General features: G+C 41.0%; 1 protein-coding gene and 1 long non-coding RNA gene across 4 annotated transcripts in view; both read left to right on the plus strand.

Annotated features, from left to right (window-relative positions):
- LOC117823699 overlaps positions 1–6,584 on the plus strand; it is a 43,146-nt gene extending 36,562 nt beyond the window's left edge. For all 3 annotated transcript variants that reach the window (XR_004633477.1, XR_004633476.1, XR_004633478.1), the window contains exon 3: positions 5,300–6,584. This is a non-coding gene — a long non-coding RNA (uncharacterized LOC117823699). The remainder of the gene's footprint in view (positions 1–5,299) is intronic.
- Positions 6,585–10,799: 4,215 nt separating this feature from the next.
- Positions 10,800–21,096, plus strand: naa30 (N-alpha-acetyltransferase 30, NatC catalytic subunit). Its single transcript, XM_034699386.1, has 4 exons — positions 10,800–11,902; positions 12,640–12,763; positions 13,003–13,058; positions 17,404–21,096. The coding sequence occupies exons 1-4, from the start codon at positions 11,039–11,041 to the stop codon at positions 17,539–17,541; spliced, it is 1,182 nt and encodes a 393-aa protein (XP_034555277.1). The 5' UTR covers positions 10,800–11,038; the 3' UTR covers positions 17,542–21,096.
- The last annotated feature ends 87 nt before the right edge of the window (positions 21,097–21,183 follow it).

The following is a 21,183-nucleotide window of genomic DNA, read 5'->3' on the forward strand; positions in this document are numbered from 1 at the left end:
TCTTTTGCTCTTTTTTTTCTTTTCTATAAGTAAAAGAGAGCCTTTTTTGTATGAAAGGCCCCTCCTCTGCTCTCCCTTCTCCCTCTAACTCCCCCTGGTTCTGTTGTGCTCCTCGCCCTCCTCCTCGGTTCCCTCTTTCTCTCATCTCTTTTTACGCTCCCATATTGACTCCCTCATTTTCCCTCAGATTAAAACCAGCAGACTTCTGTTTCCTTTGTCTTCTTCTTTTATCGTCCCTCTTATTTGGATGTTGACCAGTAAATTTGATCCTCAGCATCACCACTTCAAAAAACAGCTTTTGTCCTCTATCCTTAGAGGCAAATAGATGTTACAGTAAAACATTGAGGGCAATCAAATCTGTCTCTCTATAAGCCTGACACTATGCCACATACTGGGCCTACTAGTGTGTCCAATTTTGGACTCTTTGCCACATAGAGATCTTAAATCACTGGGCCTCAGGCTATGATCACACCCTGCTCAACACTGGGCTTTTACACAGGATTTCACCTTCAATTTACTAATCCTCTGTACTTTGGTTCAAAAAGTGCCCAAGTGGTCCCTGTGTGTATCATAAAACATGTGTTTTATAGAATAGTTGGACAGTTTGGGAAATAACCAGATCATGGCTTAGCTTAGCATCATAACTGAAAACAGAGAGTAACAGGTAGCCTGGCTCTGTCTCGTGGAAACAGTGAGCCTGAACTCACCAGTTAGGAAGAAGTTCCTTATTTGGGGAACATTCCTTAACTTTGCAGGGAGTCTGGCCCGTCAACTTACACATTTATTTTTTAATGGAACAACCAAACGTTGAAACATCATGTTGTTGTTGCAGTCTAGCACATAGGTGTCCGTAACATAGCAATGTGACATTTTAAGGAACTAAGTAATTAATAATAATAATAATAATAATAATAATAATACATTTATTTATATAGCACCTTTTAAAAACAGGTTTACAAAGTGCTTTATAGAGTGCAAGACATAGCGAGAGAAAAAAACACAAAAGCACATGACAATGGTTTCGAGAACTAAAATTAGTTGAGTAAAAGACAATAATAAAAACCATACAGAAATTAAAAAGTCAGTGATGGGTTAAGAAGTAAAAGCACATTTAAAAAAGTGTGTTTTTAAAAAAGATTTAAATGAGGACAAGGATGTGGCCTGCCTGATATCCTCCCGCAGGTCATTCCAGAGTGACGGGGTCCTGTCACCTCTGGTTTTTAACTTCACTCTAGGAAGTTCCAAGAGGGACCTGCCGGAGGATCTCAGGCAGCAGTTGGGGACATACATCCTTAGACACTCTCTTAGGTATTCAGGGGCCAGTCCACTTATGGCTTTAAAAGTGAGTGTTAAAATCTTAAAATTAATTCTAAAATCCACAGGCAACCAGTGAAGGGAGGCTAAAATGTGTGTCATGTGTTCCCTTTTATTGGTGTGTGTTAGGAGTCTGGCAGCGAGGTTTTGGACTAACTGGAGGTTTGAGAGGTAATTGTATTAACATCTACAGAATGTCAACAACTGACTATTAAATCAAATTAAGCTTTGTTTAATAGAAGTCAAATGATGCTCACTATAACAACAACAACAACAACAACAACAACCACAACCACAACAACAACATCAACATCAACAACAACATCAACAACAACATCAACAACAACAACAATAATAATTTCAAAGTCAATGATCTTTTCTCATTCAAGTAAAAGGAGGTAATATATTAATGGAAAATGGATACAAAAACCTTCTGAAGGAGCCATATTCAAATCTATTTCCAAACTTGAGAAAATAAAGATGAGGTGCAGTTTGACAGATCAAGCAGTAACCTCTGGTCTTGAGAAATTCAGCTGATGCAGAAGTGCTTAGAATTTTAGATTTCCCAAGTGTCTGCTTTAGGTAGATTGTAGAATCACCAGAACACACCCATTCATAAAAACACAACTTTTCCACAAAAATAAACATGTTTACTGCATATTTCATATACGATTTCGGTCTTAATGACTAATTTCTCTATCCGCACAAACCGATTTTTTTCAAATAAGTCATCAGTTTTGAAGATTTTAAAATGACAAGTTTCACATGATTAGGGCCAGAGCTGACTTGACTGACACTGTAGCTGTTAGTAAGGAGACAAAAGGACCTCCCCAACTCCAACTCTAGCCTGTAGTTAGCTCGTCCAAAAGTTAGGTTGAGTCAGCATTTTCAATATTGCTACTGCTGACATCAAAACTCTGCTTTAGAAACCAACGGGTGGCATCACAGAGACTTCATCCATGTATTATATAGTCTATCCAGATCTAGCCTGTGGTGATGCCCAGTCTAGGTGATCATCACTATATCTTTGAAATTACAGCTGGCTGCCAGTTAGCTTAGCTTTGCATAAAAACAAGGTGTTTTTTTTAAACAAATTGTGTCCTGTTTATCTTATGAGAACAACTGAATTTAAAAGACAACATGTATTTGTCCAGCACATGGTAATCCATAATGCTATTTTCTCATTTTAAAAGGCAGGAGAAGTCTTGTTAATTTGTTAATTCAAACAGTAGAAAGACCTGAAAGGCTACCGATGTCCTCAGTGAAGAAAGTAGTCCTTTCAGTCCTTCTCAAGTCCAAAACTGTTCTCTGTTATATTTTTAAAGTGTCAAAAGAGTTAACACAACATTTTTTTTCATGCTTTGTTTTTTCCGCTATGAACAATCAATTAGTCTGCTAGCTGTGTATGCCTAGCTAAGCTAAGTGGCTGCGGGAGCTGACAATAGCTTCTTCTTTTTCAGTACATTGGAGTAGTATCAGCCTTCTCATCTAAAGCTTTGAAAGAAGGTGAAGAAGATAAAAAATATAGACTACATTTTAGAAGAGTCCAGTCATAGGTTCAACCTTGAAGATTATAGGTAAGCGAGCTTAAATACCAGTATGAGACTCCTGTCTGAGCACCAAAATTGAAGAAGTGAGAAGGTGGACTTTGATTGGTGCTGATTAATCTTCCATGCTGATCGCCAGAGGAGAGCACAGCCTTCTCAATCCGCTTATTAGAGGCACTAATGACAAGCTCCATTAGTTTAATATATGCTTTTATCACTGTGCCCTTAGATGACTGTAGCATTTCATTAGACATGTCTGCCTCATATCTCACTTTGCACCCAGAGGAAACTGTGAAGGGATTAATTTTATGATAGACCCCCTGCCTCCTTGCTACCTCCCTCCTTCCCTCCTCCTCCTCCACTTCGCTCCTTCCCTCCTTTGCTCCCTTCCCTTCTCAGCTCGGCTCCCAGCCTCAGCCAGAGGACCCAGGAGGAATGGTGTCTTTGTCGTCATGCCGTTTTTTTCGGAGTTGAGGAACAAGAGGAGTTTAATCCTCATTGTCCAGGAGACTGCAGAGTGTGGGGTGGGTGGGGGGTGGGAGGGTTGGAGGGTGGTGGTGGTTGTGGGGGTCCTCCGGCTGTAAAATGATCCAACTGGCCCTGGCTAATCCCCTCCTAACCCCCACTCCCGTGCCTGACCCCCTCCCGGCCTTGATTCACGCCCCGTACTACCACAGAATCACACTAAACCCAAACACACATCTGAAAATAAAGATCATTCGTTCAATGATGCATCTTAAAAACACACAGTTCAGGTGAAAGAAGACAAAAATCAACAAATAAAGAATGTCTAACTTCTTACACACAAATAGGATGGTAATGTCATTCATAGTTATGCATTAAGTGGTTGAGGGGGGTATGTTTAAGTGGGATTTAACTTAATCACATACACACAGGCTTAATCAACTAGTAACCCATCTTCCACTCTGGGGATGCACACTAGCAGTTAGTGGTGTCTATCAAGTCACACACACCCTCTGCACACATTTCTCTGACATTATAGCATGTCTGTGAGTGTGTGCATGTATGTGTGTAGACTGTTGAGTTATTTAAAGTTTAAGAAAGTAGCTAAATGTTGTACTTCTAACAGGCTGTGGAGACATTTATGAACATGGGGATGACAGGAAAAAAACAACAGCTTCTTGTATGTCATTAGGAGTGATGTAGGGAGTGTGTGTGTGTGCAGTTGTGTGTGCAGTTGTGTGTGCAGTTGTGTGTGCAGTTGTGTATGTGGGTGGACAAAATAAAGCAATAATTTCATTGTTCTTCTTATTAGCTGAAGGATTATTTCCAGATGAGACAGGACGGGGCTGGACATCTATTTGACGTTAAGTCTCTCTTTAACAAGACGGATGCTCTCCAGTCTTCACAAATCTTCTTCTCCTACCTTGCACACACATCCCTCTCTCCCCTCCCTCACCCTCACCCTCTCTCGTTCTGTCTTTATTTCTCCTCTGTTCCTCTCTCCCCTCCTCTCTTCTTTCTCAGCGCTCCTCCCTGAGTGACAGCTCAATACCCGGCTCTCCCAGGCTTATCTAGCCTCAGCAGATGGTTGACTTGGATCACTGTTCATACGGCACGATCTGGGCCGGTGATAAAGACTGTAACAGTGGGAATACGTGCTATCTCTTGCTCGCTCGCTCTTTTCTTCCTCTTACTCCTTCTCCTCTCACCTCCTCTTGATCCATCGTACTCTCTCTGTTTACCCATCCATCTCTTTTAAATTCATCTCTTTTATTTACTCGCTTTTACCTGTCTACTCTTCTCCTTGTCGTGTCCTCCACCTTCCTCAGCCCGTCTCTTTGTCCCACCACACACCCTCCCTCCCTCCCTCCCTCAATCCTCCCCTCTGTGTCTCCTCATCTCCCTCCATCCTTCCATCTCCCTTGCGTTGAATCTGGTGCTGCGCGATTGTCTCTGCCTCCCTGCTGGGCTGGCGCCTGTCTAAAGGGCCCCAGGACCCTCACACACTGAGGGTCTCCAGCCATGCCAGAGATGCCCTCTCTACTCCTCTCCCTCCTCTCTTCTCCTCCCTTCTGATATCAGTTCATCTGCTCCCTCTTCATCTCAACAGGATGGAAGAAAAGGTCAAATTGTGTCTCTTGTTGTCTCTTCTTCCACTCCTTTACAATCAAAGCTCCACATATGAGTCTGTTTCTAGCTGCATATTTGCCATATCATTTCTAAACGCCCTTTTAAGCACATCAGTGTGTTTTTTAAGTTGTGAATACATGCAAAAGTACAAGAAGTACACAGGTAACCTTCAACAAGCTGCAGCCGGAAGCTTTCCACACTCACATCTGCTTTTTCATTTACATGATCACTACATTTAAACAACTGATGTTTGCTTCACAGGCCTTAAAGTGCCCATTTTATGTATACTTCACTTGACTGGATTGGTCATTTGATGTTAACCTCACATGGTTTTTATTCTACAGATGACCAACAAAGAGAAAGGAGAGGGTATAGCTGCCACACGAGGATGAAAAACAATGGAGTGAGTGCCGGGAGAGATATGAATGGCACTATACGACGCAGCACCTTGTACGGAAATAGAGTGGCAGACAGATCACTTGAACGCAACATACATTAGATCAGCTTTGTGTGATGGATGCCAGTGTAATATGAGAGGGAGAAGACATGAAAGAGAGCAGAAATCCTTTCTCTCTAAGGTGCCTTTTAGCTGAAAACGCAGAGATAAGATGTTGAAATGTAGAAAAATTGCCAGAATGAATCTGATGGGAAACTTTTCTCCTCCTCAAGACATTTTTTTTAGCCATCTTAATCTGAACGGTGGAATCTGGCAACCTCACAAGAGCACCTGCATCCGTCCAGCCTGCCCCGCTTTTGTTCTGGTCTGACCCCCTAACTTTAGCCCCCTAATTAACCCTACAGAAACTAATTAAATACAGCTCTAGTGCAACAGACGCCAAACAGAAAAAATGATGACAAATAAGAAGGAGGAGCAGGACCCAGGCGAGCCAAAGTGACAGGAGATGCAAACCTTGGCCTCTGAATCAAGAGACAGGTTTAAAAAGACAAATTAGAAAAAAAAGAAGCAGGGTGGGAGATTCAAAAGAGGAGGGTGTTTGGGTTTCATTCTCCGCCTGCTCTGTCCTCAGCAAGTTGTCACTCTTTTCTGAGCCCTCACAGACCTATATTCTTCCTCACATGCTGTCATTTTTCAAGGTATTTTGGTTCTTCCTTTTATAAGAGTGTGGATGCCAGCTGCTGTAATCACAAGCAAACCAGTCACATGACGCAACTGACGCCCTGAAGATATTTGGAAAAGGGTATAGAGGCAGGATGGGTAGAGCCGCAGTGAGACAAGAGCAGTGTAGAATGAGAAAAGGAGGAGGAAGAGGAGGCAGAGGAGGAGGACGAGGAGGAGGAGGGGGGAAAGAAAAAGGTACGGGACAGGATTGTGAGAAAGAAGATATGTGAATATGGGTTCAAACCAGCCAAGTGTCTCTGGCAAAGACGCTTCTGCTCCTCGTCCCAGGCAGGCACGGCTCGCTAAGTGATAGAGAAAGTAATTAAGAGAAGCCTGTTCAAGTAGATAGGCCTGTAAAGGAGATTTGAAGAGGGGAACTGATTGTGCATGTCTGATTCCAGCTCTTCAGAGAGTTCTCAGCCCTGAGGCTTAGCTTTCAAAGGGCCGTCTCTCTCTCTCTCTCTCTCTCTCTCTCTCTCTCTCTCTTTACCTCTCTCTCTCTCTCTCTCTCTCTCTTTCCCTCTCTCTCTCCCTCTCTCTCTCTCTATACCTCCCTCTCTCTCTCTCTCGCGCTCCATCTCTGTGGCATTTATCTACATGTCAAACTTTATCTATCTATCTATCTAAAATAAAGAGATAGATCAATAGTTTCTGTTCTACAAAGCATGACTAAGTCTTTGGTTTTTGCTGGTCAGAATACGTCACTTCCTGTTATTGTTATTTGCACTGTTCTTCTTACTGGTTATCGGGTCCATAAAGTTTTTATGCAGGAACTCTGGTGTTTTAATGTTCTATTTGAACATCTTTCTATCTACACACTCGGCCTAAATTACTGTAAAGCATTGTTTTTTATCTGCAAGAAATAAAGAGGCAGTATTTAAAGTTCCCATGATATTTTATTTATTTGTTTATTTCAGCAGTGTACAGCTGTTAAGCTGTACCAGAGTAAGCTATTAGCTAATTTACATCTGTTGTCCCTAGACAGGAGACAGACAGTGCCTCTGTAAAAAAACAAACAGCATATATAACAAACACAACAAAACATAACCACTACACAACAACATGGGTACCTTCCCAGTGAAACCAACAGTACAATATTAAATCATTGAAAGCTAACAGACTACACTATAAAGTCCATTAGACAATAGTGCATAATCACTATACTTCACACATCTCCCACAATGACGTTACAATATAAAAAGCTGAAAGCGCTACACTGCAGCTACACCACAGCGTTTGATATTTAGGTAGCAATACACCATATAAACATTAATAAAACAATAAATCATGACAGCTTATATAACTGAGTTCATAAAACCTTGTGTTAAAGTGTGACAAGTACATGATTTCAATTCAGCAAAGCTGCAGCACTCTCTGATTTTACTCGGTAACGATTTCCAAGATTTAATAGAGAGGACTTATTTGCTGCATTCAGAGGATCTGTAGTGTATTACACAATCACCTCTATTGGCTGTCCTAATTGTTCTTCCGCTATCAGCACGCAGTGATATGACCTCTTTTAATGGGGGAGGAGTCCGATCATTGATCACTTTATACACTAAGCAAGCATCAGCAAAACCCACAACATTTTAGAAAGCAAGGAGACTATACCTCTGAATGATATTACAGTAGTGGTAACTTTTTGGCTTCTTGTCCAGTACCTTCATTTTTCTATATATTCATTAGAAAAAAAAATATATCTGTGTTTGACTATATGCATGCCTCCTCTCAAAGTTGGCATGCTCTGGCCACAGTGTATCATGGAGCACCGAGGTTTCTCACTAATTTTAAAGCCCTCACTCATCACTGTTTGCTTTATGATTGTGTTGGTTGGTCTTCCTTGTCAGCATGTAGACTAAAACAGTGGTGTATTCTTCAGTGTGTATTTTAGGTCTGCTTCCATCATACCTTCTAACCTACATCAGTCAGAAGAATATAGTAACTTATTATTTTCAGTCCCAGGAACTTTTCTTACTGTCTGTTCCAAAGTCAGGACTGATGTCTAATGTAGAAAAAGACGTTAACTTTTCTGCTTCCTTTATGTTGAATGAACTATAAAAAGAGCTGAAGCTAAATCAACTGGTCTCATTTGGTGATTTTAAGGTGATGAAAAAGGATGTAGTGGCAGACTCATCTAAAGCTCAGATGAAGATTTACTTGTGGTTGACTTAGACAAATATCTTCCATTGAATTTAGTTGTTTCATGTATCTTAATTTAATAACGTCATGTGTTCATCCCTGTGTTCGCATGTATGACTGCTGTTTGTCAGGAAAAGGGAAACTAAACTGATTCTAAATCTCAATGAGTGTCTCCTGGTTTAAATAAAAGTTAAAGAAAATATATATACAAAATGAATAAATTAAACCTCCACCAAGAAAGAGCCTTTAATATTCTTGAGGACTTGATGGTGTAACACTGCCACCTAGGATAAGCTACAGTACATCACCTTGCTGATAAACCATGACTAACACAAGTATGTTATCAAGTCAATTTTCTCATCAGGTCATGTTTTCTTTGTCCTAACTTAAAGAAATGCTGGCAAAAAAAAATGGAATTGACCATCCTTTTTACTTTTCTATTCAATTTAGGAGAGGACCCTTAATGTTAGGAGATAAGCACAGTATGCAACAACATGCAGGTATGGTTGGCTGCTAAACAGAAGCATTAATGTGTGAAATTCATATATTTTGATTTCATTCGACAACATCACAAAGAAATGAGTCCATCCTCGAAGTTAAAACCACACCATATGTACTAGCTTTTTGTCCTCAAGATAATTGATATAAAATCTTTGAACTTGCAAAATGTGTAGTTTTCAGATGCATCAAACATCCCAACTGTACATTAATGTAGAAAAATAAACCTTTGGTTAATGGATTAATGTCACTGACAATTGAGTTCAGTTATCTTGTGTCTGATACTGCATGTATGTCATATTACTGATGACCATACACGATGGCCTTGACCTTAATCAACAAAACTCACAGAGAATACAACTATGTGTTGAAAGATGAAAATAAGAAAATAGTCAGTAAGTCTCTCTGGTTAAATATCATCTTAAACTTGCATTCATTAAAGCAAACTTGTAAACACTTTTCATATAAGACCATCCAGTCAAAAGATTCAGAAAGGCAGATGAAAATGATCCACTGGCGACACCTGCTGGAGAAAAAAAAGAACTGTTGTTGCAGAAGAGCAAAATATTCATAAAAACTATCACCATGGCGCCCTCTGATGGTATGATAGTAGACAAGAACTTTTCAGGAAGCCTTTTTTTTTTAAACCACATTTGGCTCTGACCTTGTGTTGAGGCAACCTCAAATTAAAAAGGATCCATCTGATGTCAAACTGCAAAACCCTTCTTATTTCAGTCAGGTGAATGTATATTTAGGTCTAAACACATTCAAATATAATTTAAATTATAACAGATTCATATACTGTCCATCAATAGAACTCTAACAGCTCTTTTTGTTTTGTACTACACTTTGATCAATTGATTGAGTAAGTAATTAAAGAGAACAAACAGCTTACAGACGTGTGTATGAATCGCCTTCTAACAGGGTTTTAAATGTTGAAAATACAATGAGGAACGATAAAAGGGATAACAGTTCAACCCATCAATTGATAAATGTAAGCTATTTTGTGATTTTTCTTTTTTAATTCTCTATGATAATCTTTTGTATGTTGTTGTGCAGCAGCCAGGATCCTGACAAGGTCAAAAAAAGAGAGACCACATAACACCAATTCTTGCCTCCCTACACTGGCTTCCGGTCAGCTACAGAATTAATTTCAAAATCCTTCTGTTCGTATTTGAAGCACAAAACTGTGGAATTCTCTTCCCCCCACCAACCGATTCTACCTCTCTGTCGAGACTTTTAAAAGTCGTCTCGAAACAAAGTTTCATTCATTAGCTTTTAACTGCCCCTAACCACACTGGCTCAGATACTCACTGCACTGTTAATTGTATTTCTTGTCATTACTGTTGTTGTTATTATTACTGTTAATTTAATTTTTAATTATATTGCTCTCTTACCACTCTTCTTTCCCTCTCTCTTCCCCTGTTTGGGTGTTTTTTATTTCATTTTCTCTTTGTTTTCCCCATTTTCTGTTGTAAAGCACTTTGGATCAACTGTGTTGTGTGTAAAGTGCTATATAAATAAAGTTTATTTGATTTGGTTTGATTTGATTTGTCCAAGAAATATTTATAAAGTTCACGTTCTGCTAGTGCCTATAATACAAAGAGTACGGAAGAGGATTAGGGCAACTGGGGTAAAAAAAAAGGGTCCATTTTTTTAAATTATTATTATTATCATGGGGGAAAAAAAGTCAGAATTCTGAGTTTAATCTCAGAAATCTGACTTAAATATCAGAATTCTGACTTTAAACTCAGAAGTATTACCTTTTTTCAAAATTCTGACTTTAATCCCAGAATTATGACTTTTTTTTTCAAAATTCTGACTTTAATCTCAGAATTATGCTTTTTTTTTTCAAAATTCTGACTTTAATCTCAGAATTATGACTTTTTTCTTATAATAATAACAATAATTTGAAATCATTTTTACCTTAATTCCTTTTTTTTCTTCTTCAGTGGCCCTAATCCTCTTCCGTAAAAGAGCTCATAAACAATGAACACTAAGATGTTGAAATTCAAAGCAGATGTCTGAATAACTTTGCACTACTGTCTGAAAAAACCTGCCTCTGCCATGCGTTTTCCCACTGTCGTAAAACGCCTCTGACTGCTGTTGCAATGGCGTTTGCTGCGACAGCATTTTCCGGCAGCAGGGAAACCGAGGAGAAAGCAGCGACTAACGTCGGGAGCGGATACGTTATTGCCTCAAACCCGGTCGGATTAATGTAATATTCGGTGAACTCGCTTGTATATTGGTTGTTTATGCTATCGCTTTGTTGATGACATTGTGTTCAGCGGTTTTCAAGCGTGAATCTCCACCTTAATGCGGTGGGATGGCCACAGTGCCGCCTGGGCCTAGTAGCGCACTGTCTGCATCCCCGGCTGAAGTTCCTCCTTTCCCCGGGGCTGGGAGCGCGGACCCGGCGAGAGGAGACGGAGAGCCGGCCTGTCACAGGGAGGACACTGTCCCCTCAGATACAGGGAAGAAGTCTCAGCTGGTTAGCGAGGTCAAAACGTCGGTTCAGAAGAACCAGAAGAACATGTTAGCTCGAGCTAGCCCGGCGGCGCTGCACCTTAAAATGCAAGCCCGAGAGCAGCAGCAGCTAAACGGCTTGGCGAGCCCCACAGAGGACCCTGACAGCCATGAACACACAGGGAGCCGGCCTGACAATCCGAGACCGTCCGTGGACAACTGTGACAGCTGTAGCAGCGGCAGCACCGATGAGGCTCCAGTCGTCAGGAACAATAGTGAGCATTGCCAACATGAAGGCCACATCCTCTTCTCCAAAAACGGCAGTCACTCTCCCCTGGTTAACAATAGCATGAACGGGATGCCGGGTTTCACGAGAACTGACGCGGCCCACTGCCACCCCGAGGACGAAGGGAAAGAAGAGTTTATTCACACGGATCCCCCCATACCACCTAGCGTGGAGCCGACGGAAGCTGCCGGGCCCGGCGGAGAGGAGAGCCCCGCCGACCTGGAGCACCAGCCGCCGGTCGATGAGCTGGCCCGGCTCGACCTGAGCGGGTCCCCGAGCCGAGCAGAGGAAGACAACCACGGGATTCGTTATGTCCGCTACGAGTCCGAGCTGCAGATGCCATGGATCATGAGACTGATCACCAAGGACTTGTCTGAGCCTTATTCAATTTACACGTACAGGTACTTCATCCACAACTGGCCGCAGCTCTGCTTTCTGGTGAGTATGACACTAACAAGGAGACACATGATCCTTTCCCCTCTTTAACTTTGGAATTACTTCATAATAAGTATGAGAGCCACCCTCCTTCCAGCCCAAGCACTTTGGTTACCTTTGGTTGCATACCATTACTAGGGCTGGGTGTGACTGCATGCTTTCACCTGTCAGTGTGTCTGAAAGGCAGCCAAACATGGAGCTGATATGTGCTGAAGACAAACACACATGTTTTAATGTCCCACTAGTGTTGAAGTTTGTATTGTGTCTTTCTTTTCTCCATAATGACCTCAGAAGTTCTTCAACATGTTTGTTAGTTTAAATGTGAAGCTGTCCAAACAAGGTAGATTTAAGTGACATGAAGACATGCTTTTTATTTTATCACTGATGTAAGGATCTGTTGCCAAGTCACACTTAAGCATACATTTAAGGGCAAGCAAAGTTTATTCATTAAAGAATAATGTGCTTCAAGTGTTTTTTCCCCTTGTGTCCAGTCAGGGTCTTAGGTTCCTTTCTTTGTTTACCCTCTACACCTTAAGATTGTAAACTTCCCAGTTCCAGTTTGTCTGGAGCGGGTGTGACATAAGAGGAAGTGTCATGAAATAAAGGTCAGAGGTTAGCTCAGAGGGTCAGCAGAACAGGCAGAATGGCAGCAACTTTATGGGAACTCTTGCCAGGTTTACAGTGTCCCCCCCTGGTAGACTGCTGACTGTTGTGTGTGTATGTATGTATGTCTGTCACAGGCCATGGTGGAGCAGGAGTGTGTCGGAGCCATTGTATGTAAGCTCGACATGCACAAGAAGATGTTCCGACGTGGCTACATTGCCATGCTGGCCGTGGACTCGAAACACAGAAGGAAAAGCATCGGTGAGAAGTGGATTTTGCAGAATAGAAAGAATATTACAGAATAGTTTTAGAGAACCAACAGCGTCTTTCTTTGCTGTCTTTGAAAACCAAATCTCTTTATGCAAATGCTAAATTTAGATAAGTTATGCAGCCTGAGTTCATGTGAAACACTTTAGCTGTTGTCTTTCCTATACAATCAGATGCTATATAAACCCATGTTTTGTTTTCTCAAAATTGACTTTAACTTCTCTCTCTGTCAGGTACTAATCTGGTGAAGAAGGCCATCTATGCCATGGTGGAGGGTGACTGTGATGAGGTAAGACACATGAAACCCATTCCTACTGCGAGATGTCTCAAAAAGTGAATGTGCCTTGTTCTATGTTAAACCTTAACTAAATACATTAAGAGGAACGCCTCGGGGGTTAGTGCCAACATGCATGGGATGTATGCCTGACATTGGCACACATTCAACCCGTGTTTGCCAGAGAATTCCCTCACAGTGTTCCTGTATGCAGTAGAAAAGAGGACAGTCTTGCAAAAGAAACAAGAGGAGAAATAGAAACCAAAACGTTTTTAAAAAATTGAAAAAATAAAATTGCAACACATGAAAATGATGAATACATAAGCTATGTGTCCATTTGTGCATTGGTTTTTTAGTTTGGCGCTGGCCCAACAGTGGTGCTCCTGAAAATCCTGCGAGCAGCCGCTTAAAGAAATCAAACCAAAAAGGCAAAACGCTGCTTGTATTTCAAGGCCCACATTTCTTGCCTCGTCCTTCACATACCTCACTTTGTTGGTTACCTTGGTTTGATCGTCTGCTCCTCAGAGCCTTTGAATATATACCCTCCACTAAAAGCAATTTCTCTTGCTACCAAAACACTCCCTCTGAATATCTGCAAAATCTTTCAGTGCTCCTTTCACAAAGCAGGTTTCGAAAGAACTTTTTATCTCCAAATATCTATGGTGGAATGAGATTTGCTATTAAACTTTTGTTGACTCAGAAACAGCCACCATATTTCACCATACTAATCATTATAATGTTGGCGTTATTGTGTTACCCGACACGTTCTGCTTTTTCATAACCAAGCGACTGCAAACACTGTAGCTGTGTTGTAAGTAGAGTTTTCACAATACCAGAATTTTAAACTTTGATATACTTGGAAAAATCCAACAATATCGATACCTGTTTCAATCCCGGTCTCTCCTCTGCTCTCTGTCCGTATGCAACAGACACAAACGTAACATGTATGTCTTTATTAGATGCCATAATAACCGCACAAAACATCAGTATTTGCCGACCTGAAAATGAGGAGAGGAGAGTAGAGTAAGCGGTGTAGTGTTTATGACAAAGAGCAGAGCAGAGAGTGCGACTTCAGCTGCGAGCAAAACCAAACACAGCACGTCTCTGCAGAGTTGTTGATGTGTTTACAACTTCTTTAAAATACAATGGCTGTGAAACAATCAAAGAGTATCTTTTTATTTCTCAATTTCTTCGTTTTGTTTTCTTTACCAGTTCTCCCTCTCGTCACTATCTCTATGTAGCTCGACCACCACTGCTCGCTCTCTCTTTCTTTCTTGATTGTTGATCTGTTTCTTTCATAAGCTTCTGTGTTTTTTTAATGCTATCAAACATAAAAATAATTAATCCTGTATTGTATTTTAAACCGCGGAATATTGAAAATTTGCAAAGCATCAACATTTCAGACATCCTTAGTTAAAAGTTGGGTGTTCAGGAATCAGGAAGGATCTTCTGTCTGGATTAAAACATCATAATTTCAGTACTGAATGCTAAAAAAGGCAACTGTGCTTTTACAGGTGTTCTCTCTATATACTAAAATATATCCCCTCACATATTTGACCATCAGTGTCCGTTTCTTTTAATAGTTTGATGCCTTAACTTCTGTGTTTGATAATGCCTAACCTCTCATGAGAAACTTTCCATTTGTGTGGATTTTGGTGCCTCCTGTGAACAACGTGGTATGTCCTTTTAAAAGTAGTGCTTTCTGATGATGAATCCAAGCGGCAACCTCCGGTCTAAAAATATGAGTCCAATGCGGAAGTGCTAAAAACTGCAGTTCCTCAAGGATCCGCTTGAGTCTGGCTCTGGAAGTACCGGAAACCACATAGACACCAATTCAAAAAAGCCGATCTTTACAGCAGAAATAAACATGTTTATAGCCTGGTTCAAAAGACGAGTGTAGTCTGGATAGCTCATATCTCGCTCGGCACACTCTGAACGGGGGTGAATTTTTTTCCAACGCGGCAATTTAGGAGATATTTAGATTACAATTCTTCCAACGAGAGGCACAGCTGACTTGATTGACAGGCAGGAACACTGTAGCTGTTGGCTAGGAGGCTCAAAGCCCGCCTCTTTACGTCACAATCGACAGCAGCAATATGGCTGCCGCCGATTATCCTTAAACAGCTCTTCAGAAACAGATGGGTGACGTCACGGATACTGCGTCCGTATTTTATACAGTCTATGGATAAATCTCACCCTGCTTCCTTTAAACAGTGAAACTTATTATTTGCAGGAACATACATTTTGATTTGCTCTAAAGGCACAAATAAAAGGGCTAAATAACCCTTCTTACACCTACATTATAAATGTAGTTACTGTAGTGGTTCACTGATGCTAAGCAGAGCACTGGTGGCTACAATGAGCCAATCATGGCCTAATGAGTAAATCTGCTCAGAAGAGGGGAAGTCATGTGTGTACAAAGTGTTCTGTGTTGTAATGTATATACTCAACCCAGCTTGATGTCACCATGTACAGTATTGAGTCAGGGGGGTTCAATCTGTGTTATTTATTCAATATCATTGATTTCATGTCCCCTGCTAAATATCTATGTAAGGACATACTAGAGTATTGACTCTGCTCATTATGTTTGTGAGGGAGTGTTTTCAGTCTTCAGTGTCTAAAGAGCCTTATCACAACCTTTGAGATGCTTTGTTTACAGCTGGGCGTAATCTGTATTATCTCTACATTATTTGCATTTGTCTGAACACTAGGGATGTACATTTTAAGTATTTCCCTTGATCGATTTTTAGAAATGTTAATGATCAATTATCGATTCATCCAAAAAAGAAACGTATTATTCTTATGTCTAAAATCAAAAACAAGGCCAAATACGTTTTTCCCCCTACATTATATTTTCCACAGCAACAAAATGCATATAACTGACGGTATTGAATACGGGTACATGTTTAACACTGATTATCAATGATCAGGCTCATAGAAATATTCTCCTCTGACATGGTTTTATAATGTGAAGGCTCATAATACTAACAGAAAAGTACATCAGACTCAGTGTCCAGTTTTCTGTCTGCTCGTTCTTATTGAGAAAAATAAACATGTATTCGGTCAGGTGTCAGCCGGGAGCGCAACCGGGTCATAATCAGTCCAGCTGCAGAAAAGCTCAGACGGCTCTGATGTTGCTGGTCTGAAAACACAGTGTACTAACAATTCCCCACCAGTCTGTTGGCTTTGTATCTAAAGGTTAAAATGTCCTTTTTAAAGTTCTCAACCTTTGTGTCCGTGTCGTTGTTTGCAGCAGTTGCGTATTGATCCTCTTTAAAAAGCACTCGTTGAGACCTGACGCGCAGCCGCCAGCTAAGCGTCTCTGCTGTGCACAACACCTTTAACAGCTGATTCACATCAAAACACGCTTTAAACTTAAAACACCTCCCTGATAGCTGAGTGTTATATGAGACCACATGATGTTTGTTCCATGTGACAGAAAATTTAAAACAAAAATGTGTGTTTCGAGTAATTTCTTAACAATCGATATTCGGTAATTGATTAATTGTGTACATCCCTGCTGAACACTCTTAACCATTCAAGATATTTCATTATTTATCTTTGAATGTTTCATTGAGCAGTAAAAATGTTAGATATTATCTGAATATATTGTGTTGTCATGTGAGACCATTTGACCTGTCACAGTAGGGAAGGCACAGGTGTTAAAAATAACACAAATGAAAACTAGAATTGTCTGCTTTAGTTTGAGTCCTGGTATGACTGCTCCATCACAGCTTACTGACACAGAGCCATCATTAATGTTGTTGTGTTGTGGAGAGCGCTATTCCCCCCACGACCGGTGAAAAAACGCCTGCTCAGTGTTACTGTTAGCTTACTTTGGCACAAAGCTCGTAGCTGCAGGGAAATGCTAACTCAGCTCAGGAGAAGGTGCAAGACACACAGGGCCAGTATCTGACACTTTGCGGTGTGATTGGCAGCAAGATTACTCAATGAAGTTATTCTCGGCCAGAAGCAGCTGAACCCCCACCCTCTCAAAAAAAAGTACACGCAGTACCTGAGACATCCTGTACCTTATTGCCCACTGCATGTGATATGAACTACAGCAAGCTTACCTCAGAAGTATTAGGGAGTAGCTTCAAAAATGAAGCAGATTTAGAAATGTGGGGTTCGAATGTTATTTCTTTTTACATGTTAGCTCTCATGTAAGCTCAAAGCTATCAGCTAAACCAGCAGAAATGAAAATTATTTTGATAAGTAAGCTGACTTTATAGGATGTGTGACTTTAAACATGCTGTAATGCAGTGAGGATCCACAACAAATCACTTGTCTTCTTCCTACCAGGTTGTGTAAAACATATGCAAACAATAACATAATAACATGGGCATCTGTGTGTCCCCAGGTTGTATTGGAGACTGAAATCACCAACAAATCAGCCCTGAAGCTGTATGAGAACTTGGGTTTTGTCAGAGACAAGCGGCTGTTCAGATATTACCTGAATGGAGTGGACGCGCTGCGGCTCAAACTGTGGCTCCGCTAGAGAAACGAAGAGGGGACGGGGAAGGAAACAGGACAGCCGGTGCTGTTCACCTCGTACACTATCAGCTTGACGGCCTCAGCTCTGCCCTGGTCATTTCACTCTTATAAACACACACACACACACACACACACACACACACACACACACACACACACACACACACACACACACAGTACACACACAGTACACACACACGCACACACACCTGTGATCAAGTACATGGAGTATGCACATAGACATGCAAACACGCCCTCTTTTTGTCCTTGACCTCTGAACAAGTGTTGCTTTGGCAGAAACAGACTAACATCCCACCTGATGTTTTTATGAAGAGGCCCCTCATGCTACCCCTGGTGAGGAGGAGGAAGAGGAGGAGGGGGACTAGTGGGTGTGATCTTGGGGTGCTGAACTGACCGGGGACAAGAGGCAGCTCAAGTGAGGACATGGCACCAAGGCAGCAAATCCTCTTGCAGAACACAGAACACAAACAGACTTTAAGACAACAAACACAACGTGAAACAAAGAAGCAGGGTGGCAAAAACAGACTGGGAAGAAAAATATTTGTGGAGTTTATTTTTGTGTTTCTTTTTTAACCTTGGACGGTTGGTGGAAAAGCTATAGTATGACTGTGTGTTTGTACCGCCTCATGTTTTTTTTTGTTTTTGTTTTGCTTTTTTTTCTTAAAAAAAAAAGAAAAAAACGGGTGTGTGGCCTGTTTTTGTGTGCATGAGAGCGTATGTGTGAGTGGGTACGGTGTGAATACTGTTGTTTGTTTTTTTCCATCCTGTCTCGTTTTCCATCACTTGCCTCAGCCTCCAGGACTGAAGCCTGTAAAGATATGCATGCATTTATTTTAATGTGAGTGCGGGGACAAAGTGTGAAGACTGTTTGTGTGTGGGTGTGAGAATGTGTGCTGATAAACCCAGTCTAAAGCTAACCCCCTTCCTGTTTTTGGTGTAAGCATGTCTGTGCAGAGCAGTTGATTGAAATCACTCCATTAGCGCCTCAAACTTTTCCCACTTTCAGTGTCCTTCACTAAACTTCCCCTCATTGAACCCTGACTGTATGGTTGAGACTTTTTTTTCTTCAGAACTATATTTTTTTTCCAAATGCACTGCCAGCTGCTGCAAAATCCCCTTGGAGAAAATGAGAGACTCCTTGCCAACAATCTTGTGTCACTCCTTTTAGATTATTCTTCAGTTTCTCCTCTTTAAAAAGTGCCACTCAATCCATCTGCACTATCAGACACAACTGCAGTGACCCCGCCCCCTTAAAGGTGCCATGCGGCAGCCTCGGCCTCAGTTCCGGTTTGGTCGAGTTCTTTCATATGCTGGATTCCCGTTTTGCGTATGCTGTGTGAGTGTGTGTTTATCTCTTGTTTAAAAAAAAGGAAAATAGATAAGTATTCTTAGCAGATTATATTTTATTCTTGTGTTTGCTTTTGGTTTATTTAGATTGTCTACACCTGTATAACCTCATGCTGCAGGAAAGCAGCTGAGTCCACGATGCACTTCCCTGGTGTCCTAGCTCGATGCACAACCAACCTCGCTAACATTTTAAAGATCTCCAGCCTGGAACGTGTTCTAGATGCTCCCCAGACGTTCCGAACCCACACTAATTATGGCAAAGAGGGTTTGCTTCAGCCTTTTTTTTTTCTTTTAGTTTTTAAAGTAAAATGAACAAAGGTCAGATGCACTTCTGTGGAAATTGCTGCAGTGTGTTTGTGCTCATATGAGTATGTCTGTGTGTATGTCCTTGTTTTGACAAATGTGTGGATCTCTTCTGTTAGATTTTCATTTCTCTACTTTCAGAGGCCCCGCACAGGAAAAATCACAGCCTCTGAGGTGCTGTGTTTTGCTTCAGCCTTATAAGGACAACAGGATGGAACAAATCACACTTTTTTTTTTTTTTTTTTTTTTAGCTTTCCAGGATGTGAGTTAGTGCTCAATGCAATAAAGAGGGTGGGAGACAGTCTGGTTGAAAGTCAAGGGGAGAATAAATCACATTTTTCTTTACAGTTAAATTGGAAAAACAACATATATCTTGGGTTGTAAATGCAACTTTAAGCATCATTTTCCTTCTAGAGTCTCAAATTATGCAATTGGGCATCTGTGTGCTTTCCTCCTGCCTATAATATTCTGAGTAGAAGGCACAGTAAGACACTGCCAGATGGAACAGAAACGGCTACAAATTTGTTTCACTCTAAAACACACAAAAGTCTGCAGCAAAAATCATGCTGGTCAGATGTTTTGGATCGATGAATTCGTGTTGTGGGTTTATTTCCCCTCTGAGCTGAGATATTTGATCCCAGGAGCAGAGGACTGAAAGAAAGGGAAAGTAGATGTTTACAGAGTTGCCACCCACATAACAGCCTGTGTATGTAAGTTTGTGTCTGTGCATTTGGAGCAATGGATCATATGACCTATTTTTCCTTTTTTTTCAGATTTGTACAAGAGTGTTCTATTCATTGGATATTTTGAGAGCATGTTTTTTTTTTTTTGTGAATCATCTGTTGGGATGGGGGCGGTTTGGGTTGATTTATCAGATATGAGTTTTATTTTAAGTTTCTGTGCTACTTTAGCCCATACAGAGGAGAAACCAGAATTATGAGCAGTTAAAAATGCTCAAGACCTTGAAACACAAACTATTCTGTTCACTGCTCAACTGACACTGTTTATATTTTAATCATAACTCTGTGTTAACTCCTCCTGGGTAATTTTTGAGGTTTGAATATTCTGTCCCTGTGTTGGACACTTGCTCCCCCTCCTCTGTTCCCCCCTTACTGTCCCAGGCTGTCTGGCTTTAAAATGCCAACTACTGATGGATGGAAGAAGAGGATGAATAACACCTTAAAAATTAATTTAACTTGCCCCTACAAACCAGTCATCAGCATGAGGAGGAGTTTTGAAGGGAAAGGCTGTTATCTGTGTTTTACTTCTGTGAAGCTCTGGCAGTTCCATCATTTTTATGGGCATTACAGCCTGTCACAACGAGCCAAAGAGCTCTGTTCAGATCACAAACTGAAGGGCTTCATCATCTGTATCAGTTTGTTGCCATGGCTTGTGGTGTTGCACAGTTATTCCTCTTTGACAATGAAATAAGTTTTGACTTGACATGCCAGTTCAGTGTTCACAGATGTCAGGAGCAGTTTTTGTTCTCATCCCAGACGTCAGTATGTGATTGAAAAAGCTTATTCTAACAATCACAACCCCACCTCTGTCCTCACCCGGGGCGACATCTGCCAGCCTGAGTGTTACAATCATAAATTCCCCCAGAAACCAGTTTGTCGGGCCTTATCGACATTTTTTCTTGGCTTTGCAACAACAGCCAACCATCCCCAGGGGGCTTCCTGCAGTCTTTACAGGGCAGGCTGCTACGCTTCCACCGCCATCCACAAAGTGTGCAAAAGGGGAGGGCAAAAGGTGTTTTTGCATGTCAGAGTTCTGTTCCCCCTGTTCCTCTTCCCTGTCCCCTCTCTTGATTTTGATCTGGAAATGTCCGATAGCTTTTATTTAATGTGGGAAAAGAACACAGAAATAAATTATTTGATTTTTTTAATGCTGTAACCTGGGTTATCTTGTCTGCTGTGTGGAGTATCAATCATTTCACATTTTATAAGATTTGATTCTAAAGAAAAGTCACAAT

This window comes from Notolabrus celidotus, chromosome 13 (assembly GCF_009762535.1).
Source record: "Notolabrus celidotus isolate fNotCel1 chromosome 13, fNotCel1.pri, whole genome shotgun sequence".
Taxonomy (NCBI): Eukaryota; Metazoa; Chordata; class Actinopteri; order Labriformes; family Labridae; genus Notolabrus; species Notolabrus celidotus.